Raw genomic sequence first — 18,693 nt, forward strand, 5'->3', positions numbered from 1 at the left:
TGAACGACCACGGCTGCAGACGTTTCGCACAGATGTGAGGAACACGTGGTTTCTCCAAGCAGCAACTTCCTCTCACGTATGGATTCCTTCACTTTTGAGTTTCTCCTGTTACTGCTGCGGGTGCCACTGCAGCGCTCAGCTGAAGTCGGATACACCCTCAATTCAGCATCCCTTCAAACTACCATATACATATATTCTTTTTGCTGCGTGCTTTTTAACTTCTTCCTCCACTCCCTACTTTTAGCAAAGTGCACTCCTTTTTTGATGCAGCACTCAAGTTACCTGCGCTGAAGGAGGTCCAGCTTAAAGAGCTGCGGATGGAACTTTGGAATCTTATTATTATAATTTTTAATAGCTCATCACACGCTAAGGATACTGGGAAATCCACAGATTCAAGGTGCCGTGGCGCTTAACGGGAGGTTTCGGGCAAATGCCACTGCGATGCTGTGGACTTGACTTCAAATAGCAGATTCACAACGGTAGAGTCCTGTAAACCACAATGAAAGGTAGGCTCAGTGTGAGGGGAAAAAGTTTTGAAATGATAGAAAATATCTGAATGGAATAATTTGATATACTTTCTGTTCATCTCACATTCCTCTCCCTCTTTCTTTGTCACACTTTTCCTGCGCTCTCTCCCTCAGTCTGGGACATGAGGAATGCGTAGGCTACAACTGGCGTCTAACATCTGGAATCAATTAAGTCACTCTGTTTGGGATTGTTTTGCATCTGTCCACTGCTGCACATCAAACACTAAGCCATGTTAAGAGAACTATTCAAAACATACTGAAAATGTGTCGATTTATCCAGAAGGTGGCTTAGTTTTGTTTTGTTTTTTTTGAGTTTTTCATTATTTTCTGCTGATTTCTTTTCATTTATATGCTGCGCTTGTTTGGGCTTGTAAAATCAAAAGAAGATATTGAGCCGCACTTTACTGGCGTACATGAAAAATTTTGCTCTGGTGGGTAATACACGCGCGCACACGCGCCAACTGTCCTGCACTTTAAATCAATCACTTGTTGCCCTTCAATATACAAGAAAAAAAGAGTAGGATCGTGGTGGTCAGTGTGTGACAGTTCATACTTTATAAACCAAGGTTTAGATGAAGATGCCCCAGATGTGATTCTCATGTGTTGCCCTGGTGTTTCGGACTAAATTAAGATCAGTCTTTAAGATCCATACTTGATAGGTCAAGCAAGCTGTTCCCTTCTTACAAAGAAGAAACACTGCATGGCTGCTTCCCTCTTGTGGTCTCTCTTAGAGATCTTCGAATAATGAGCACAGTTTTGATCAGCTCTGCCGACAGGATTTCACATTGTTTCCGTCCAACAGAATGATGGTCATCACCCTTATACTTTCCATTTGCTTCCATTCAGGAGCACTGTATATAAAAATCTTATATGTTATTAGTTATGTAATTTTTTTTTTTTACAAATTAAAAAACAAAACAAAACAAACAAACAAAAATGTTAGTTCTTTAGAGACATTGCACATAATAGACAACGAGAGATCTTATACAACCAGAGATTTTAAAGGAATAAATATCATAGTATATATTCACACTGTAAATGAATATGTATTGTCACTGCTTCCATTAAATTTTAATATAAATGTAAAGGGAAGTCTTGATACAGAAGATGATGGCATGCAAATATATATATATATATTATAGAAGGCAAACACTAACAGGCTCTGAACTGCTGCAGGATGCGAGTATTAAGACGCCTGACTGATATATCGGAGGGGGCCGATATTAACAATCTGTTACTATAAGAAGAGATGGAAGAAACACCCATGTTATTAGTGTTGATGTTGTATAGTTTGTCCACCAGAGGGCACTCTGCAACTTCCCTCTTGGCAACACGCTTTTGTAACACCACAAACACAACAATCAAAAGATCCAAGCAGAGTCAGGCAGAGTGGGAGCAAGTAATCTGCAATTTATTGTGACTATAAAACAATATTCTTTTTAAACTGCATTGTTGTATACAGTTTAAAAGACTCAAGTACTTTCACATAAAAAATGTTAGAGAACCCTGATAATGTTTCATGTGTTTGAAAGAAAAAAATATTGGCGAATATATCAGTTTTTTAATAACCAAATATCAGCATCGGTCTTAAAAATCCTGTATTGGTCGGGTTTTGCATGCAGGAACAGCTTTATATCAGAGTGAAGCAGGACTTAGCCTTCCAGAATGGACAAAATCATAGTCACTAAAATGCAGTATTATGTAACTATTAGGCTCACAAGTATCTACTGCTGGGATGTTGAGCAATCCTTCTTAAGCATCCTGGCCTCATACAGGAGTACACATCCCCAAATCCAAATAACACTCACTTTGACTTGCATATCTTTTTTTCAGATCAGCCCTTTGGGTAAAATTCCATTTCTCCAAAATGACTTTTCAGTGGCTCGGGACAGTAATATAACTATTATAATGGGATGCTTTCATGTTGCTTGGAAACATAAACAGGAAAGAGGTCATTGGGGGTATTAGGGAAACACAAATTCCTCTTGTAAGATTGGTTTTGTATGTTTTAAAACAGTTTAGACTGTTTTGGTCACCTCCTAACTCCATCTGCTCTCTATCCATGGGGTCTGCTAAAAGGTCACAGTGATTTATTTGAGTACTGGATCTTGGAGAGAGGCAACATCGCATCAGACATTTTGCAGCTAAAGAAACCCTGACTGACATTCATTCCTCTAGTCTTCAGACATCTATCATCCCTTTTGAGGTTATATAGATGAAAAATAGTTTTTCTTTTTTTTCTCCTAAGATCATCAGGACATGTTGTGTTTTGTTATTTTCACAGGTTAAAGTCCATCAGAGCACATTCCCACAGACGGAAGAACGATCTCACAGTTATTTCGAGATAGTCTCACTTAAATAGGTTGGATACATTGTTAAGATGTTAAGGACAGCATGGTAAATGGATTCAGTGGGCAATAAATTTAGACTTCAGTTTTTTTATAATTTCAGTACAACAAGCTGTGAGATGGACATAGTTTTTAATATTGCATCCTGTACATAGGAGTAATTGGATTAAAATATCTTGGAAAAGTGCGTTCTTGACTAAACTGTAATTTGTACAGAAAACACAAACTAATCTTACTTGTTTAGGCTTTCAGTAGCGTTTCACTGTCTTCACCAACAGATACAGTTTACTGTATTTTCAGCTGGATTTCGTCTGGTATTGCTTTTTGGTTTCTTTCTGTTTAGTTTCCTTTTAATTTTATTTTTGTGTTCTCCCTCCAGACGACTTTGCTGATGAGGAGGAGGTGCAGTCCTTTGGTTATAAGAGGTTTGGTAAGTATAACATGACTTGACTTTCTGCTGTGGCCACCTTCTCTGGTTCATATTTCTTATGATACATCAGTGATTTTATAAGTTGTTTTTTTTGTCTTGGCTGTATGCCATCTACAGTAATCCCCGAGGTTAAATGTAGGCTGCACCTCATTTTCCAGAAAGGCACTTATTTTTGGCTGCAGTGTTCATTTTTATTTCTTGTTATAATGGTAAAGGATTACATTGGAGAGAGAAACCACAGCATCCTGGGTGTTCCTGACCAGTTGATAACTTTGCAATGTTTTCAGCATCAGTGTACTTTAGTGAAACCCAGAGCTATATAAAAACAGTCCAGGTGTCCTTTTTCTTTGTATGTATTTTATCTTTTCCAGACAGGATCACTGTCTTACCCACTCATCACGCAATAACTATGATATCCCCAGAACAGATGTTGGTAATACGTGTGAAGCATATTAAAAAATGTTACATTAGCATGTTCACTGAGTTCAAGTGGATGTTATTATATAAGTGACAGCCATTTACACCAAGCCAGATTTTGTAAAATTATACAAAACACACTTTTGAAAATTATGAGTAATCTTAAGGCACTATATCAGACTTTCTTTAGAGAGGAGGTAGGTACAGAGGAGGCCCAGAATACTTCACCCAAGATGCACCCAGGAGGTATCCTAGTCAGATGCCCAAACCACCTCAATTGGCTCCGGTGTGGAGGAGCACCGGCTCTCCTCCTCGCCCTCCTCGCCCTATCTCTTAGGGAGAGGCCAGCCACCCTTCGAAAGAAGCTCATTTCCACCACTTGTATCTGTGATCTCATTCGTTTGGTCACTACCCAGAGCTCATCACCATAGGTGAGGGTGGGGACATAGATTGACTGGTAAATTGACAGCTTCGCTTTTATGCTCAGCTCTCTCTTCACCACAGCAGACCGGTGCCGTGTCTGCATCACTGCAGATGTAGCCCCAATCCAGGGTCATTCCATCTCAAATCCACAAATTTTCTGCTCAACCATCTCCAATTTAAAAAAAAATGGTCCAAAGTATGAACACATATATAATGAGTGCTACACACTCACCTGTTCATGTGAATGGGTGAGTGTGTCCAGACCTTTGACTGGTACCATATGTACTTATCCAACTCTTACAAGAAGAGGACAGTTTGCATTTCTTTGCTTCCAAACCAAACATCATTCTTGTTTTGAATGTGCTTTTGTGTCACTCAGACAATAGTTACATAGCACATTATTTATTTAGACCATCTGAACTTTCTACTCTGTAAACAGCTGTGCAGGATCACATAAGCGATAACAAACACTCTACCAAAATTTTTCATTATGAAGTAGCCCCTAGACTTGAAATCTATCAAACAGTCCATAGAAACTAGTCAGATAATAACATTGCCATCTGTTATATGCTCCTTGGCATAGATTCCATATGAGAAACACAATCCCTCCCTCCCCAACAATATTATTTTTGAGACCTGTCTTACATGTTGCTCCCAAACTTTCAAAAGATTTTCATTTGGCATATCATTTTCATATTTTTTTTTATAGTAAAACTAATCATTAAAGTCCTCAGTCTTATAGGGAAGCATCTGCACTTGTTGTTTCTCCAGTCAAGACATAGTTTGATGTTTCAACATAAACACTTGTGCACTGAGATTTACAAGAGCAGACCAATATCACGCTCATGTCTTTGTGTAAAATATGGAGCTGGAGCCAATTAGCCTAGCTTAGCACGAAGACTGGAAGCTGAGAAAAACATGTGGCCTGTGCAGTTTATACATCCACCCTGTATTTCAGTGGAATGTGTCCAACACTGTACCTACACTTGTGCTTTAGCAGAGGGTGGTGACTCATTTTGACATTTACTTTTCACAAGAGGTCTGTTTTCCCACTGAGAGTATGTCCAAACCTGAGAAGCTGCTGAGCTGCTTCCTGTGTCCGTACTGGAGGTTTATTCATTGCCAACCTGTACTCTGAAAAAGAGAGTGAAACAGAGGTGTAGTATGGGTTTCAGTTGTGGTCTGTGCTGTGTCAGCAATGTGCCAAGGAGAGGGGGTAGGGTGGGGGTGGGGGTGAAAAAATCTATTTAAACTGCTCTTTTTTGTAGCATCTCTCAGTGCCCAGTGGTTGTAGTTGCATTTTTTATTTTTGTCTAATTCAAGAGGAAAACGTTGCCTACAGATTTTTTTTTTTCTAATGAGTCACATTCATTGCCTGACTTATTTTGGGAAGCAAATGGTTTTAATTTACGGTGACTTTATTACAAGAAAAGAATGCTTTCTAAATGCCTCCTTATTACTTAAACCCCCCAGGACATGCATGCATGCAGTTTATGTTGTGTTGTCCCAATGAAAGAATATTTGCTTGTGTTTTCAATAAAGACCAAGAGCCTTGGGAGGAAAGAGAGTGAAAACAATTACCCAAAAAGCAAACAAAAAAAAAACCAGGGTAACAAATAGACAAACAAAAAGAAAAACTTTTGTTTTGTCGTTTTTTTTTGTTTTTTTTTTAATCTTATTTCTGACCTGAAAAATCTGTAAGAATAATCTCTGACTAATCACAAGATGATGGGTCAATCCTGGATGGACCAATGATAGTCTGGCAGGAATGGACACAGCTGATATGGTCCATGTGGGGGCCGGTGTAAACCATCCACAGGGATTTCTCCTCAGGACATGAAAGAGGGACAGGCACAAGGTAGTTGCAGGTCAGCTGAACAGACCCTTAAGCTCAGGAGATTAAATTCAACCAAGTGCTGGAATAATTTCTCAGAAATTTTAATGCATATTGATATGATAGCATCACACAGTTGCTGCACAGTTGTCTGTTGCACATCCATGATTCAAATCTACAGTTCCACCACATCACAAAGGTGCTCTACTGGATTGAGATCCAGTGACTGGAGGCCATTTGAGGATAGTGAACTCATTGTTATCTTCAAGAAGGCAGTTTGAGATGATTTGAGCTTTGGGAGATGATGTGTTATCCTGCTGAAAGCACCCATGAGAAGATGGGTGTACTGTGGTCATAAGGGGATGGACATACTCAGGTAGGTTGAGGGCAAAGTGCGCCAAAAAATATCCCAGACAGCATTACACTCTGTGTGTGTGTGTGTGTGTGTGTGTGTGTGTGTGTGTGTGTGTGTGTGTGTGTGTGTGTGTGTGTGTGTGTGTGTGTGTGTGTGTGTGTTACCACTTACTGTAAACCAGACATTAAAAGCAGATTTGTTTGCCGTACATCTGCCAACGTTGGCCAGTGATTCTCATATTGTTGCAGTACTGGCAGGCAATGCAGTATTTCTTCACACATTTGTCTTGATCGACTGGCATCAAAAATATATTTTATAAAGAACTTAGTTTTTTTCTGGGATGTGTGTGAGTTTAGCTGGTTATTATGTGCCTCAGAGGGTTGCTTTTCACGTACATGTAGGATTCACAGAGGAATAGTATATGTAAGTTGATGCCAAAATATTTGGCCCATTCTATATAAAGGTAAACCTCCACCCTGGGCCTCTTGAGTGTTTAAGTAGTAGTAGTAGCTTCAGTTTACCATAAACCGTTTCATCCTTGGGGTTTGAATCCAAATTTGTGAAAAGGAAGGGCAGGTGTGAAAGCTAAAGTGGTGGATGAGATGAGTGCATCTGACTTTCATGCAGTAGCAGAGTTAGTCATTTCTTGCAGACCAACAGATAATGATTTTTTTTTTTTAGCCCTGCCATAATTTCAGCTGTCTATCCTGAACCGCTAGTCTAACCAAACCTTAACCGTATCTTAATCATTCCTTTGTTTCTGTCCCCAGATGAACCCTCCAGCAGAGCATGATTCAGAATGCACATATAACTAAATATAAGAGGTTGAGAGAAATTTAGAGGTACATTTGCCAGAAGCAGTAGTGGGGCCCTGCTCAACATTTTTACACAGATAGTAGGAGTGCAAACTTAGTATAACCTGCTTTGTATCAGATATAGGTCTCAGCCATGCACAGCTGGATGTTATGTAGTGCATATGAGTTTAGAGTGATTTCTACTTCTGTCTTTACTCCAACAAGGCAACATTTATTTTCGATTTTGGAGATCACAACATGTTTCAGCTGCCTCATCTTTCATCTTATACACAGTAATAGCACACATCATTCAGTATAGACATTGTCACATAGATATTAACTCAATAATACAATAACTCAAAATGTCAGTGAAAAAGGATCTCCAATTTAACACATAATATTTCTAAAGTTGCAGCAGAGCTTCTGTCAGTAAGTAGTTTTATATATAGCCATAGTTGTTTTGACTGAAATTGGCCTAACCACCTCATCCCTCATCCACAAGGGATGTGTTGGTCAATTTTAACAAGATGTTATTATGTCTGATAGGGTGTCTTCTCTCACATAATGGATGTTTGTCAAGCTCTACATTCACAGCAGCTTTTGGCTCCAGAATAACACAGACAATATTGGAAGTGTCTGACTCCACTTTCTGCTGACAGTCTCAGACAGGCTGGGTGAAGAATTTCTGCATATGTCTCAGCATCAGTTTTACACTTAATGGAAGTCTTCTGGCCTCAGGGATGGCCAACATAAATTTTGCTGTTTCCTCTCTTTGAAAAACTGCAGAAAGCTTTCCTGAAACTGTATATTTGTCTTTGTGTTGCTGTGAATCACAACGCTGCTCGCTGGTTGACTCTCAGACCTGGCTTAGGTGCTTTTGTTGCTCTGGCTGTGTTTACACTGGCCCCAAACCAGCACAGAGCTCAGTATTTTTTTTTCTTGTTTATGCTTTAATAAGTTTGTGGGCTTAAAAATGTCTACATTTTATCCAAAACAGCTCTCATGTGTTTTAAATGACTATGTCAAGTATGTGCTTGTGTATTCACATCTGTGCATCTGCTACAAAGGAAAATATCAAAACTACTCAGTCAGCCTGAGCGTGCTTACAGCGTCATTATGCAGGACTGACTACACATAGTTCAGAACAATAGGTAAGTGTTAGTTCGCCCACATTCCTGTAAATCACATCAAGTTATGGTCAGTAGATTGTTTTGATTTTCATTTAGCCAAGATTGGAGACACTAACTCACTGAATTAATTGCCTTTCTGGGGCTTAAAGTCTAAAAGAAACTTTCTAAACATAAGCAGAAGAGGATGGATGGATGGATGGATGGATGGATGGATGGATAAAACTGGGCCTCCTCATTCACCTAAATTCAGTGTATCTCGTAGAAGAAACATGTAAGTAATATAAGTAAAAATAAGGTGTTTGTTCACCTGATTTAGTCTTTTGCTCCTTTCATTGTACCTGAATGATGGATGTGAATAAGACTTGTAGCAAAGTCCTGACAGTTGTGAGATCCCTCTCTAGCTCCCCTACAGAGTGTCCAGAGACACTGTGGAAAAACAAAAGGGTTAACATATCTCTTGTCATTTCCCTGAAGCCTTCATTACTCATTATGTTTATTGGACACATATCTTTGGCTAAATGCTTTGGCTATTTCAGTGTCTTTGTGAGCTGGATAGATATGCCAGCGTGCTGTACAGACTCGCTTTGATGGATGTTTGAATTGATGCTGGATGATTCGTGTTAGCAGCCATTGCACTGTTTTTCTTGGCCTTTGTTCCACTGCAGTTAGTGGTGTGATTTCAGGCAGTTGTATTATTTAGTCATGCTGCTTTGTAGTGCAGACACCACTTTACAGTACTCTTTGCATATCTTTCCCTAACTCTCTTCCAAACAGCAGACTATGATCTTCTAGGAGCAATCTCTTTGCCTTCAGGTGTACCAGACATTTGATTTTTGTTTTGACAGTCTATTATCTGTTGTCTTTTTTTCATTTAGACTACATCTAAGAAACTTGGAAAGTGTGCAGTGCATGGAACCACTGTGATTGGCGCATGCAGGTGCATGGTCAGGCAGTGATTGAGGGAGTGCTTGATTTGCTTTTGCTTTGTGTTCTAGCATGCATTTTTAAAATCAGTCGATCAGGTTCATTGAATTGTGGGAAGCCAAAATCATGATTGAGATTAAAATTTGATTAACTGTGCAGCCCTGTGTCAAACTTTGTGCCGAGGTTCTTTTAATTTTTTTTATTTGATGCATCTGACATTAAAAAAAATAAATAAATAAAAGCTGCTAATGTACTTCTGAAACCTGTGGACCAGACTAATAGGCGTACTGTTTCTGGAAAGGAATGTTACTGCAATGAATTTAGATCTTAATCATTCTTCATTAATTAATGGTGCTATTTTACATCAGTGACAAAAACACAAAATACCAGCTGATGTGCTTGGTTGCATTTTCAAACTGACTAATCAGCCATCAAAGAGCCCATGACACATGTGAATGACTGAGAGGTCTGTATTCTGTGCCTTTGTGGCTACATATCAAAATCTCATTAGATACAATAAAAACTGTCTGCATGATAGGACTAGTGAGAAGTGTTGGCATCCTCCAATAAAAAGTTAGTTTAATAATATATTACATAACTCCTCTACCACTTTGATAAAACTGCAGTGGTCTAAACAGGTAGTCAGATACCATCTTCACTGTGGTCAGCGTCTTTCCCCACGAGTAAAGCCAGACTTGGCTGGACAGCTGGCTCGGTCCACGCTTTGTGGTTTCATTGGCTCTGCTTGGTGATGAAGCTTGAAAGAAAGTGCTTTGTGGTGATGGGATTGAGTGCAGCACCACCTCAGAGAGACATAGGCTTATGAACCTCAGGCTGGCCGATGATTGTAGCTGATTCAGTAAGTGCTTCCACGCTGGGCCACCCAGCCGGCGTGACCACACAAAAATCCAGCCGCACAGATGTTGTGTGGAGTTAATACCAGTACTCAACTCAATATCCGAGCAGCGGGTTTGGACTAAAATGGGAGCGTAATGAAAGATTCTTAACCTTCGTGACAAAATATGTCTTAGTTTATTTGAGGTCATGTTTTTGTGGTGAATTTGAGATTTGTAACTGAACTCGGTGAATGTCTTCCAAGCCACACATAGTTCTCCATGAGGCTTCACTGTGGGAGTCATTATAAAAACTATTTTCCCGGAATAACATGGTTACAATTAAAGAAATGTTTGATATTGATCAAACTTATGTAATCTGCATTTTACAAATAGAGCACAGACTGCTTTTCTCTTACCAGAGAAAATTGTGCAGTTCTTAGAAATAAGGAGATCAAAGATATGGCACAATGCTTCATGGAGGTTTCAATCCAAAATTTAAAGAAAAGGTTCTTGCTTTACTAGAGTCTAGTGAAGCACTTTGAAGGGTGGGGTGGGGGGGGGGCTCGCCGGAGAGGCCAATTCTTGTTTCTTGCAATAACAATGTTTCATGTATTGGCAGAATATATCAAGTACTGACACCACAGAATACACTGGAACAAAAAATTAGCTAACAAGCATCTCTCAAATTGCACGTAGTTATTTTGTTGGTTGTTTTGTTGGTATTGTAACCCATATTGGTACAAATCAGTGTTCTGATTCACAAAGTAGTTAAAAAAAAAAGTAAGAATCTTTTTCTGCAAACATAGCAGTGCACCAGCACAGGGGGCAGGGGGACATGCATTATGCATTTTAACAAGTCATAAGTGAGAGCCTAAAGAACTGATACCATGTGCCAAGAGTGACATGTTCAAAATGAAGATCAGTGACCGACCACCTCTTTCCCGTGTGTCTGACTTTCCCATGGCCCTGTTTTACTTGACATTAGCTCATTCCAACATGCCGACAATGGAACATGATCAGGAGGGGGCAGGGGGTCTCTTGTTCTGCTCTCAGGCCAACAAAGTTTGTTTATGGGTTCTGTGTGGTTCTTTTTTTTTTGTTTGTTTGTTTTTTTAAATTCATGCATGTCTGTTTTACCAGCTGGCTGGGGCCTTCCTGTGTGGGGTTTGCATGTTCTCCATGTCTGTGTGGTTCTCTCCAGGTACTCTGGCTATCTCCCACAGTCCAAAGACATGCACGTTAGGTTAGTTGGTGATTTAATTTGGCTGTAGGTGTGAATGTGAGCATGAGTGGTTGTCTGTGTCTATGTTAGAACCTGTGATAGATTGGTGACTTGTCTGGCCCAGGCTCCAGCCCAGCCACAACCCTGAATAGCATAGGTGGAAGAAAATGGATGGGTGAATACACTGTTTCAGAAAAAACTGTGTAATGCAAAGTTTTCACCCCTTGAAAACTTTGTATTATTCATTAGCAGATATTCATTAGCAGATAGTTCATGTAAGTAACAACAGCCTAGTATTTAACATGCCTCTTGCTAGATCTTTAGTCACAAGTTCATTTTAGCTGTTGTAAGAGATATTTGTATTAATTTGTCTAATAATAATAATTTATCTGGATGAATAAACAACTCCATGTTGTATATTCATAACATATTTATTTTGAGTGTTCCTTCTGCACAAGAAAACAAGTGTGTGCAAGGTAGTGGACCTACCTTGCACACTATATTTTAAAACGCAGCCAACAGTTGTCATTTGGCAGCAGATGTGACTGGAAGATATATCTCCTCAGTCTCATCATAAACTGTACGATGAGATGGATTTAAATGGAAACTGCTGACTAGAACACAAAGACTTTCTTGGTATTCAGTTCTGCGACACAGAGTATCCCCAATACAGTGGCCCAGCTTTGTTTATGAGGCACACATGGATGCTTAAATGTATGTCTCTAAGGAATTGCAATATATGACCCATTTGTCATAGTCTGTCTTCCTTTAACAGTGTACAGATGAGATGACAAAACTGGGGTTAATCAACTCCATCTTGGATCTGTGTCTGTCTTTAATAGGCCAGCTAACAGGTCAACGTGTCAAGCACGAATAAAGTCTCAAAAAGTTAGTAATAATATGGATGAATGATAGTGGTGGTGGTTATTATTGTTTTTTATTTATGTTTTTTTTTTTTTGGTCAAATGAAATGCCCCAGATTACACATGCTGAAAACGTGAAAGTAACATGAATTAGATCAGCTGGCAGTCTCTTTGTGATGTAATACTTGGATTTTATTTTCTTTGCAATAAATCTCACCAGCTAAAACTAAAACTGGAAAGAGAAGGCCCCTATTGTGTAAGACTTGAAGGTTGAAGGCATTCTGAAGAGGATGTGTTCGAGACACTCGACCATATCGTATATCCGAGCACAGTGTTTGTGTTATGGTCGCCGGCCAAAACCTCCCGAGTACCACGCTCAGCTTTTTCAGCTTAAGGCAATGTGTGTGTATGTGTGTGTAACATGGGCATGTCATCCTATTCAGACATGGAGTTATCCATATATTATTTTCTTTCCAACGACATACAGTTCTCTCAAACTGTAAACATCTGAGCTCCTTACACATCAAGTAAAGGAAGTGAATACCACTGGGAAGGTTTCTTATAAAAACACCCAAACTAGCCTACTGCAACAAAGGTAAAATTTTAGCCACTTGCTTGGCACGAAGGGATGATGTATCAAATGTTTGCATGCATCCTTTGATTTGGCTCCACTGTAACGAGGTCCAGATGTGTTAGAGGACCCGAGGGCCATAAACCTGTTAGCAGGTTTATGACACTTTAAAGTAAAAAAAACAAACAAAAAAACATAGAGCCCTGGCATGCTAAGCTAGCTCAGCAATTCAAAGAACCTAATGCCTTAGTAATTTGTCTCAGTGGTAGCTTCCCCTGTTGAACAGTGCTTACTTGTTAACATTCCTGTTGGCGACATTTAGCTGCAGCAGCCAGAGGGGGACATCGGGACCTCAGTGCACCTTGCAAAACTTGTTCAGAGTTTAACATGGTCTTAACAGTGGACTCAGAACCACGCCTCATTTTTTCGAACTCAAGTTGCACTTGGCGAGATAGAAGTGTAGTTTGCTTTGATGTATTCAGTCTACCGCTTTGCCCTGTGCTGAAATAGCTCAGCATTTATTGGATGGATTGCTGCATCCTTGTTGGTCCACTGTGTTACATTTGTTTGGTAAACTGCTTGTTTTTTGTGTATCTACTTGGTTTGTTGAAGCAATCTCTAAACCAGATTGTAAAAAGCCAGGTCCAAGAATGATTATGGAAATAAATAACAAACTGGAACTGGAACCACAAATACTGTAACTGAAGTTATGACAATTTATAAATCCACAGTTTACAGTTGTAGATGAATAGATATACAGTTACCATTTAAAAGAGAAATATTTGCATTCCCTGAGGAAATATGAACAAGAATACAGTATTGACAGCATTAGAGTTCCTGTGGTAGCCATCCAGCTACTATGTATGACATAGTATTAACATCCTGCACAAACTCTTCACACAAAAAGACTCTAGCCTGTACAGGCTTTCTTTGTGTTGCTATTGAAATTTCCACTGCTAGGCAGGAGGGAGACAGGGCTTGCAAGTAAGTCTAATTTCAGATACAAGGAACCAGGAAATTTTTTCTTTGACTGGCTCAGAGTCCAGATGAAATACAGCTGTTTCATGGATGCCACACTGGAATGCCTCATCTTTCAATGCCTATTTTCTCCCTGTCAAATAATCCCCTGCCTCTCTCTTTTTTCCACTTTCATGACACCAATAAAGTATTTGACAAAGACAAAACTGATCCACAACTGAGCATAACTCCTCTTAATTATCACTGAAAACATCAAAATCACTTACAGGTCAAGTTAATCAACATCATTGATCTTGTCATTACAATGCTATGACAGTGATCTGCTAGGAAACCTTGGATCCTGGCATTCATGTGGGTGCTACTTCGATTAAGCCCCCAACCACCCTCATGGCAATGGGACTCCCAAATGACGGCAGTATCCCCCAGCAGGGGGCACCTCCAACCAAAGAAAATAAAAATAAAAAATAAATACTAAAACAGCTCACAACATTGACCTGGCCTCCATACTTTCCAGATCCTAGATCCCAGATCTCCAGGTGGGAAAAGGATAAACCAGAAAAAGCTCTACTCATAGAGACCCTACAAAGTACAGGATGTACAGGATCTACTGCCAATGCCCCGGTGTACCAAAGGAATTAATCTGATGGGTCAGAGCTATTTTGACATTCTATACAAGCAGGGCTGAAAAAACAGAATGGAAGTGTAAAAAAAAGCAGTCTATCCAATGGGCATTTGAGGCTAAAGTTGTCCTTCGCAGAGAAAATTCTGTGGGGAAGTGTAGAGCTTAGCAATGTTTATGCTACCAGTTACAATTCTAACATGCTGATGTTTAATGGGGTGCTGTTAACTGTGTGCACAGCATGTTATCATTTAAACATTAACAGTAAACTCTGAGTGTACCCCCCTGGTCAGTGGGAATGTCATTAGTTTTGTATCCAGTCAGTCATAATGCGAAGTTCAGGTAAAAAAAACTATTAAAAATCACCTAACCAAAGGTCATGGCAATCCATTCAGTAGTGTCAGGGAACGCAAACCACAAATGTGAACCGTAGACTTTTACGGGAAGAGTCATTCATCCTCTGGACACAGTGAATCCCTGCAGCACATTCCCTGGTAATTCATCCATCTTGACCTAGAGACAGAAGCAGTGTCATCCCTGCAAGAGCTAGCATTTGTTCTCAAGATTACAATAAGCAGTGTTCAATGTTTCTGGAAATATATTTCTTTTTGTCTTCATTCAAAAGCCCAAATGATAAAAAAAAAAACAGGCTCAAACTGCAGGCACACGGTTATCATTTGACAGCAATAAAATGTCAGATGCAGTATCCTCTACCATACCGCTGCTCTTTCTTGCCTTCTCTGACATTTATTTGCCTCGTGGGGATTATGTGGCTCAAGTCCAGCCTGCTGATTGGGAACTTTCTGGCTGCTGTCCTGCTTCTCAACTCTCAACAGACCTCAACAGTCCTCTGCGATCTGCACCAGGCTTTTGGTTTAACAGTGTGTTTTAATTCAGCCCATGACGTGTACATATCTTCATATTTATGTTTCAAATCACAATGGTATTATGTATATAAAACACAATACACGAGGTACAGTGCAGAAAAAGTACATACAGAGAAATTTGTGTCTTTTATGCTGCAACAGACTGGCGACGTGTCCAGGTTTACCCCGCATCTCACCTTATGGCATCTGGCTAGGCTCCAGCCCCCCACCTCCCACCCCACCCCCTGTGACCTTGAATTAGATAAGCAGAAGAAAGTGGATGGATGGCTTCTTTTGATTTTCTCATATCAGACTCAAGCACTCAGATTTTCATGTCTTTTGGATCAGTGGCCGGTGGTCTCAGGGTCTCGTTTCTGCTTTGCCAGTAAAAAAAGACTCCATGTGACGTATTTGATTATCACTTTGCTGTACTGTACGTTGATTATCATCATTAAAATGGACAGTGCAAGGTTATTGCTGGAGAGTGACTGTTCTTTAACTTGTTTACCTTTACATATTTGAACGTCACCTGTGTGACAAAACAATCAAAAGTGTCTGATGAATGGTTACAGAAACCATGTAGGTTTATTTTCTCTCTGGGTTCGCTGTAAACGAATGCTTTAGATACCTTGGAAGTGTTACTGTGGACCACATCACACAAAATTGTTGTTTATGCAAAATCATTTAGAGGTTAGCAAAAAGAAAGAAAAAAAAAACTGCAATGACAAGCAGAGGGAAAATGTTACAGCCCTGGAACGAGTCATCAGCTGCTCTGCCCAGAAAGAATTTCCATGTTAGTTCAGTGGAAGCGTCACTGTGGGGAGAACATGGTAGTTACGGTTTTAACCCAGGTTATACACAGTATGTGCTGAATTGTAGTCATGCTAACTATAGGAACTAAAAAGTCTGCACAAAGACTAAATTTAGGCATCTGTTGCAACAATTAAAACACTCTTTTGTACCTTTGGTTAAAATTTTGAAGCCACAGAAATTTTTTTTTATTATTCTGTGGAAGAAACCTGAAGGGGAAAAAGGTTTTTGCTGCAAAAGCTTATTTGAAAGTCATTACCACACTTGCCTTGCTTTTGACCCAGAACCTGCAGACATTCCGCTGCTTGTTTACATGGTGTGATGTTGTACTTTAAACAGCATGTATTCAGGGCCAGTGGGGGGGTTCTCTGACGGAGCTCTCCACACTCACTCCCATCATGAGGCTGTCGGTACGCATAAGGACAACAGTGGCCGGCATATCCGTGTCTAGCTCCACAGTGGGGCCCCTTAGAGTTTGTCAGACATAATGTTTGCACAGATGTCTGGGTCCAAAGCAGAAAGGCCAAACCCTCAGTACCCCTTTGGTGGTCCTGGCCCACCCCTGACTTTGAAAGATAGAACCTCCTTTGGCTACAGATTCTCTCCCATCATGGTTGACATGACTTAACGGGACAGATCGAGGCCTCTGATGCTGTTTGAAGGAGAAAGTCATGTGACAATGTCAGCCCAGCTGTGCAGTGTTTCCACCAGTGGAAACAGCTGACATACCCATAATGCCAACGGGCACATTTTGACCAGAGGACTGACCCAGAAGCATTACCAACATAGTACACTTGTAGTCATAGGACTCTAGTTAAGCTTGTAAAAAACTAAGTGCCCCCCATGATGCACTAGCTTGTAAAATGACCTTTGGCAACAATAACTTGAAGTAATCATTTCTGTATGACTTTATCAGTCTCTTATATTGCTGTGAAGGAATTCTGGCCCACTCTTCTTTACAGTGTTGCTTCAGTTCATTGAGGTTTGCAGGCATTTGTTTATGCACAGCTCTCTTAAGGTCCCGCCACAGCATTTCAGTCAGGTTGAGGTCTGGACTTTGACAGGACTATTTCAGAACCTTGTGCTTGGGATTTTTGTCCTGTTGCATAACCCAGTTTCGGCCAACCTTTAGCTGTCGGGCAGATGGCCTCACATGTGACTCTAGAATACTTACTAATATGACTCATATGAAGAACTGTAACACTGTAATACTGCTAACATAGGAAAAGTACACCAACGTGTACACAACTGAGGATTAAATCTGCAATACCGCACTGTAAACAAATCTGGAAAACAGGCATACTTGTTCTTTTTTTAAACAGCTTATACTATACTTTGCATTTCCCAAATAAATATTTAAAATTGTCAGCCTCTCCAATCCGCTGATCAAATGTTCCACGCTCTTATTTTAAATCCAGAGGCGATGATGCTTTTGAGGTTGTAGTGCCTAAACTTTGGAACAGCCTTCCTCAGCCTGTCAGGCTGGTTGAATCTGTGGTTTATTTCAAACGACTGCTGTAAGCTCATTTTTATAGGTTAGCTTTGCCTTAATCTTTCTCCCATTATTTTTTGGCTGTAGTTCACGTCTAATGTGCGTATGAAAGTGTGTATGTTGCAATGAATGTGAGACCATATGTTTGACTGTGTACCTGTATGCTGGAGCATGTATACTTATCTTTAATGTGTGGTTTTAGTCAAACTGTTTTATAACTGTGTGTTTTAAAAAGTGCTATACAAATAACATTATTATTATTATTAGAATGCTTTGATATACAGAGGAGTTCATGGTTGACTCAATGACAGCAAGTAGCCCAGGTCCTGTGGCTGCAAAGCAAGCCCACATCATCATCCCTTCACCACTCTGTTTGACAGTTGGTATGAGGTGTTTGTGCCGATATTCTGTGTTTGTTTTTCACCAAACATGGCAAAGTGTTTGGACTTTATGTCCGAACACTTTGGTCTCTTCGGTCTAAAGGACATTGTTCCAGAAGTCTTGCGGTTTTTTTCAGATGCAAGTTTGCAAACCTAAGCCGTGCTGCCATGTTCTTTTTAGAGAGAAGAGGTTTTCTCCTGCCAACCCTTCCAAACAAATTGTGCTTGTTCAGTCTTCCTCTAATTGCGCTGTCATGAACTTTAACATGCGAACCGAGACCTGCAGAGTCTGAGATGTAGCTTTTAGTTTTTCGCCATTTCTCTGAGTATCACACAGTCTGACCTTAGGGGGGATTTACTGGGATGTCCACTCCTGGGAAGATTGTGGCATTGTGTTAACACACACACCTGAATGCATCAGACCAGCAAACTGCCAAAACATCTGCTTTTAATGATGTGGTCACACTTGCTGATAATGAAGTATATCTGATTAGCACCATCTGGCTGCTACTTAGTCTCTTAATTCTTACGGAAGCAGTAATGGTATTCTCAGATTTTCACAGGACTACTGAAAACGCTAAAAACGGGCTTTTTCACATGACTGTAATGTTTCAATCTTAGATTCAAAGGAAAAGCAAAAACAATAATTTTATTAACTTGAAGAAGCTTTATATATGTGATCCTGACTCAGAAGCTCAATTTGAATGCCAGCATTTTCTAAACAATATCATTATTGCTGGATTCTCTATACCAATACGGTCATTTTTTCATCGCTCTTTAGTGCAGGACACCTTTTAAAGACATCTTAAATATTGCTGTATTACAAATTATTATGATAATTATGTTGTATTGTATTAAAGAAACACAAGCAGTC

General features: G+C 39.9%; 1 protein-coding gene across 1 annotated transcript in view; it reads left to right on the forward strand.

Annotated features, from left to right (window-relative positions):
• Positions 1 to 43: 43 nt before the first annotated feature.
• Positions 44 to 18,693, forward strand: part of colec12 (collectin sub-family member 12) — a 28,256-nt gene continuing 9,606 nt past the window's right edge. The window contains exons 1-2 of the mRNA XM_030751103.1: positions 44 to 506; positions 3,255 to 3,305. Coding sequence (XP_030606963.1) covers positions 500 to 506; positions 3,255 to 3,305 — 58 coding nt within the window. The 5' untranslated portion in view covers positions 44 to 499. The remainder of the gene's footprint in view (positions 507 to 3,254; positions 3,306 to 18,693) is intronic.

This window comes from Archocentrus centrarchus, chromosome 17 (genome assembly GCF_007364275.1).
Source record: "Archocentrus centrarchus isolate MPI-CPG fArcCen1 chromosome 17, fArcCen1, whole genome shotgun sequence".
In the NCBI taxonomy this organism is placed as follows: domain Eukaryota; kingdom Metazoa; phylum Chordata; class Actinopteri; order Cichliformes; family Cichlidae; genus Archocentrus; species Archocentrus centrarchus.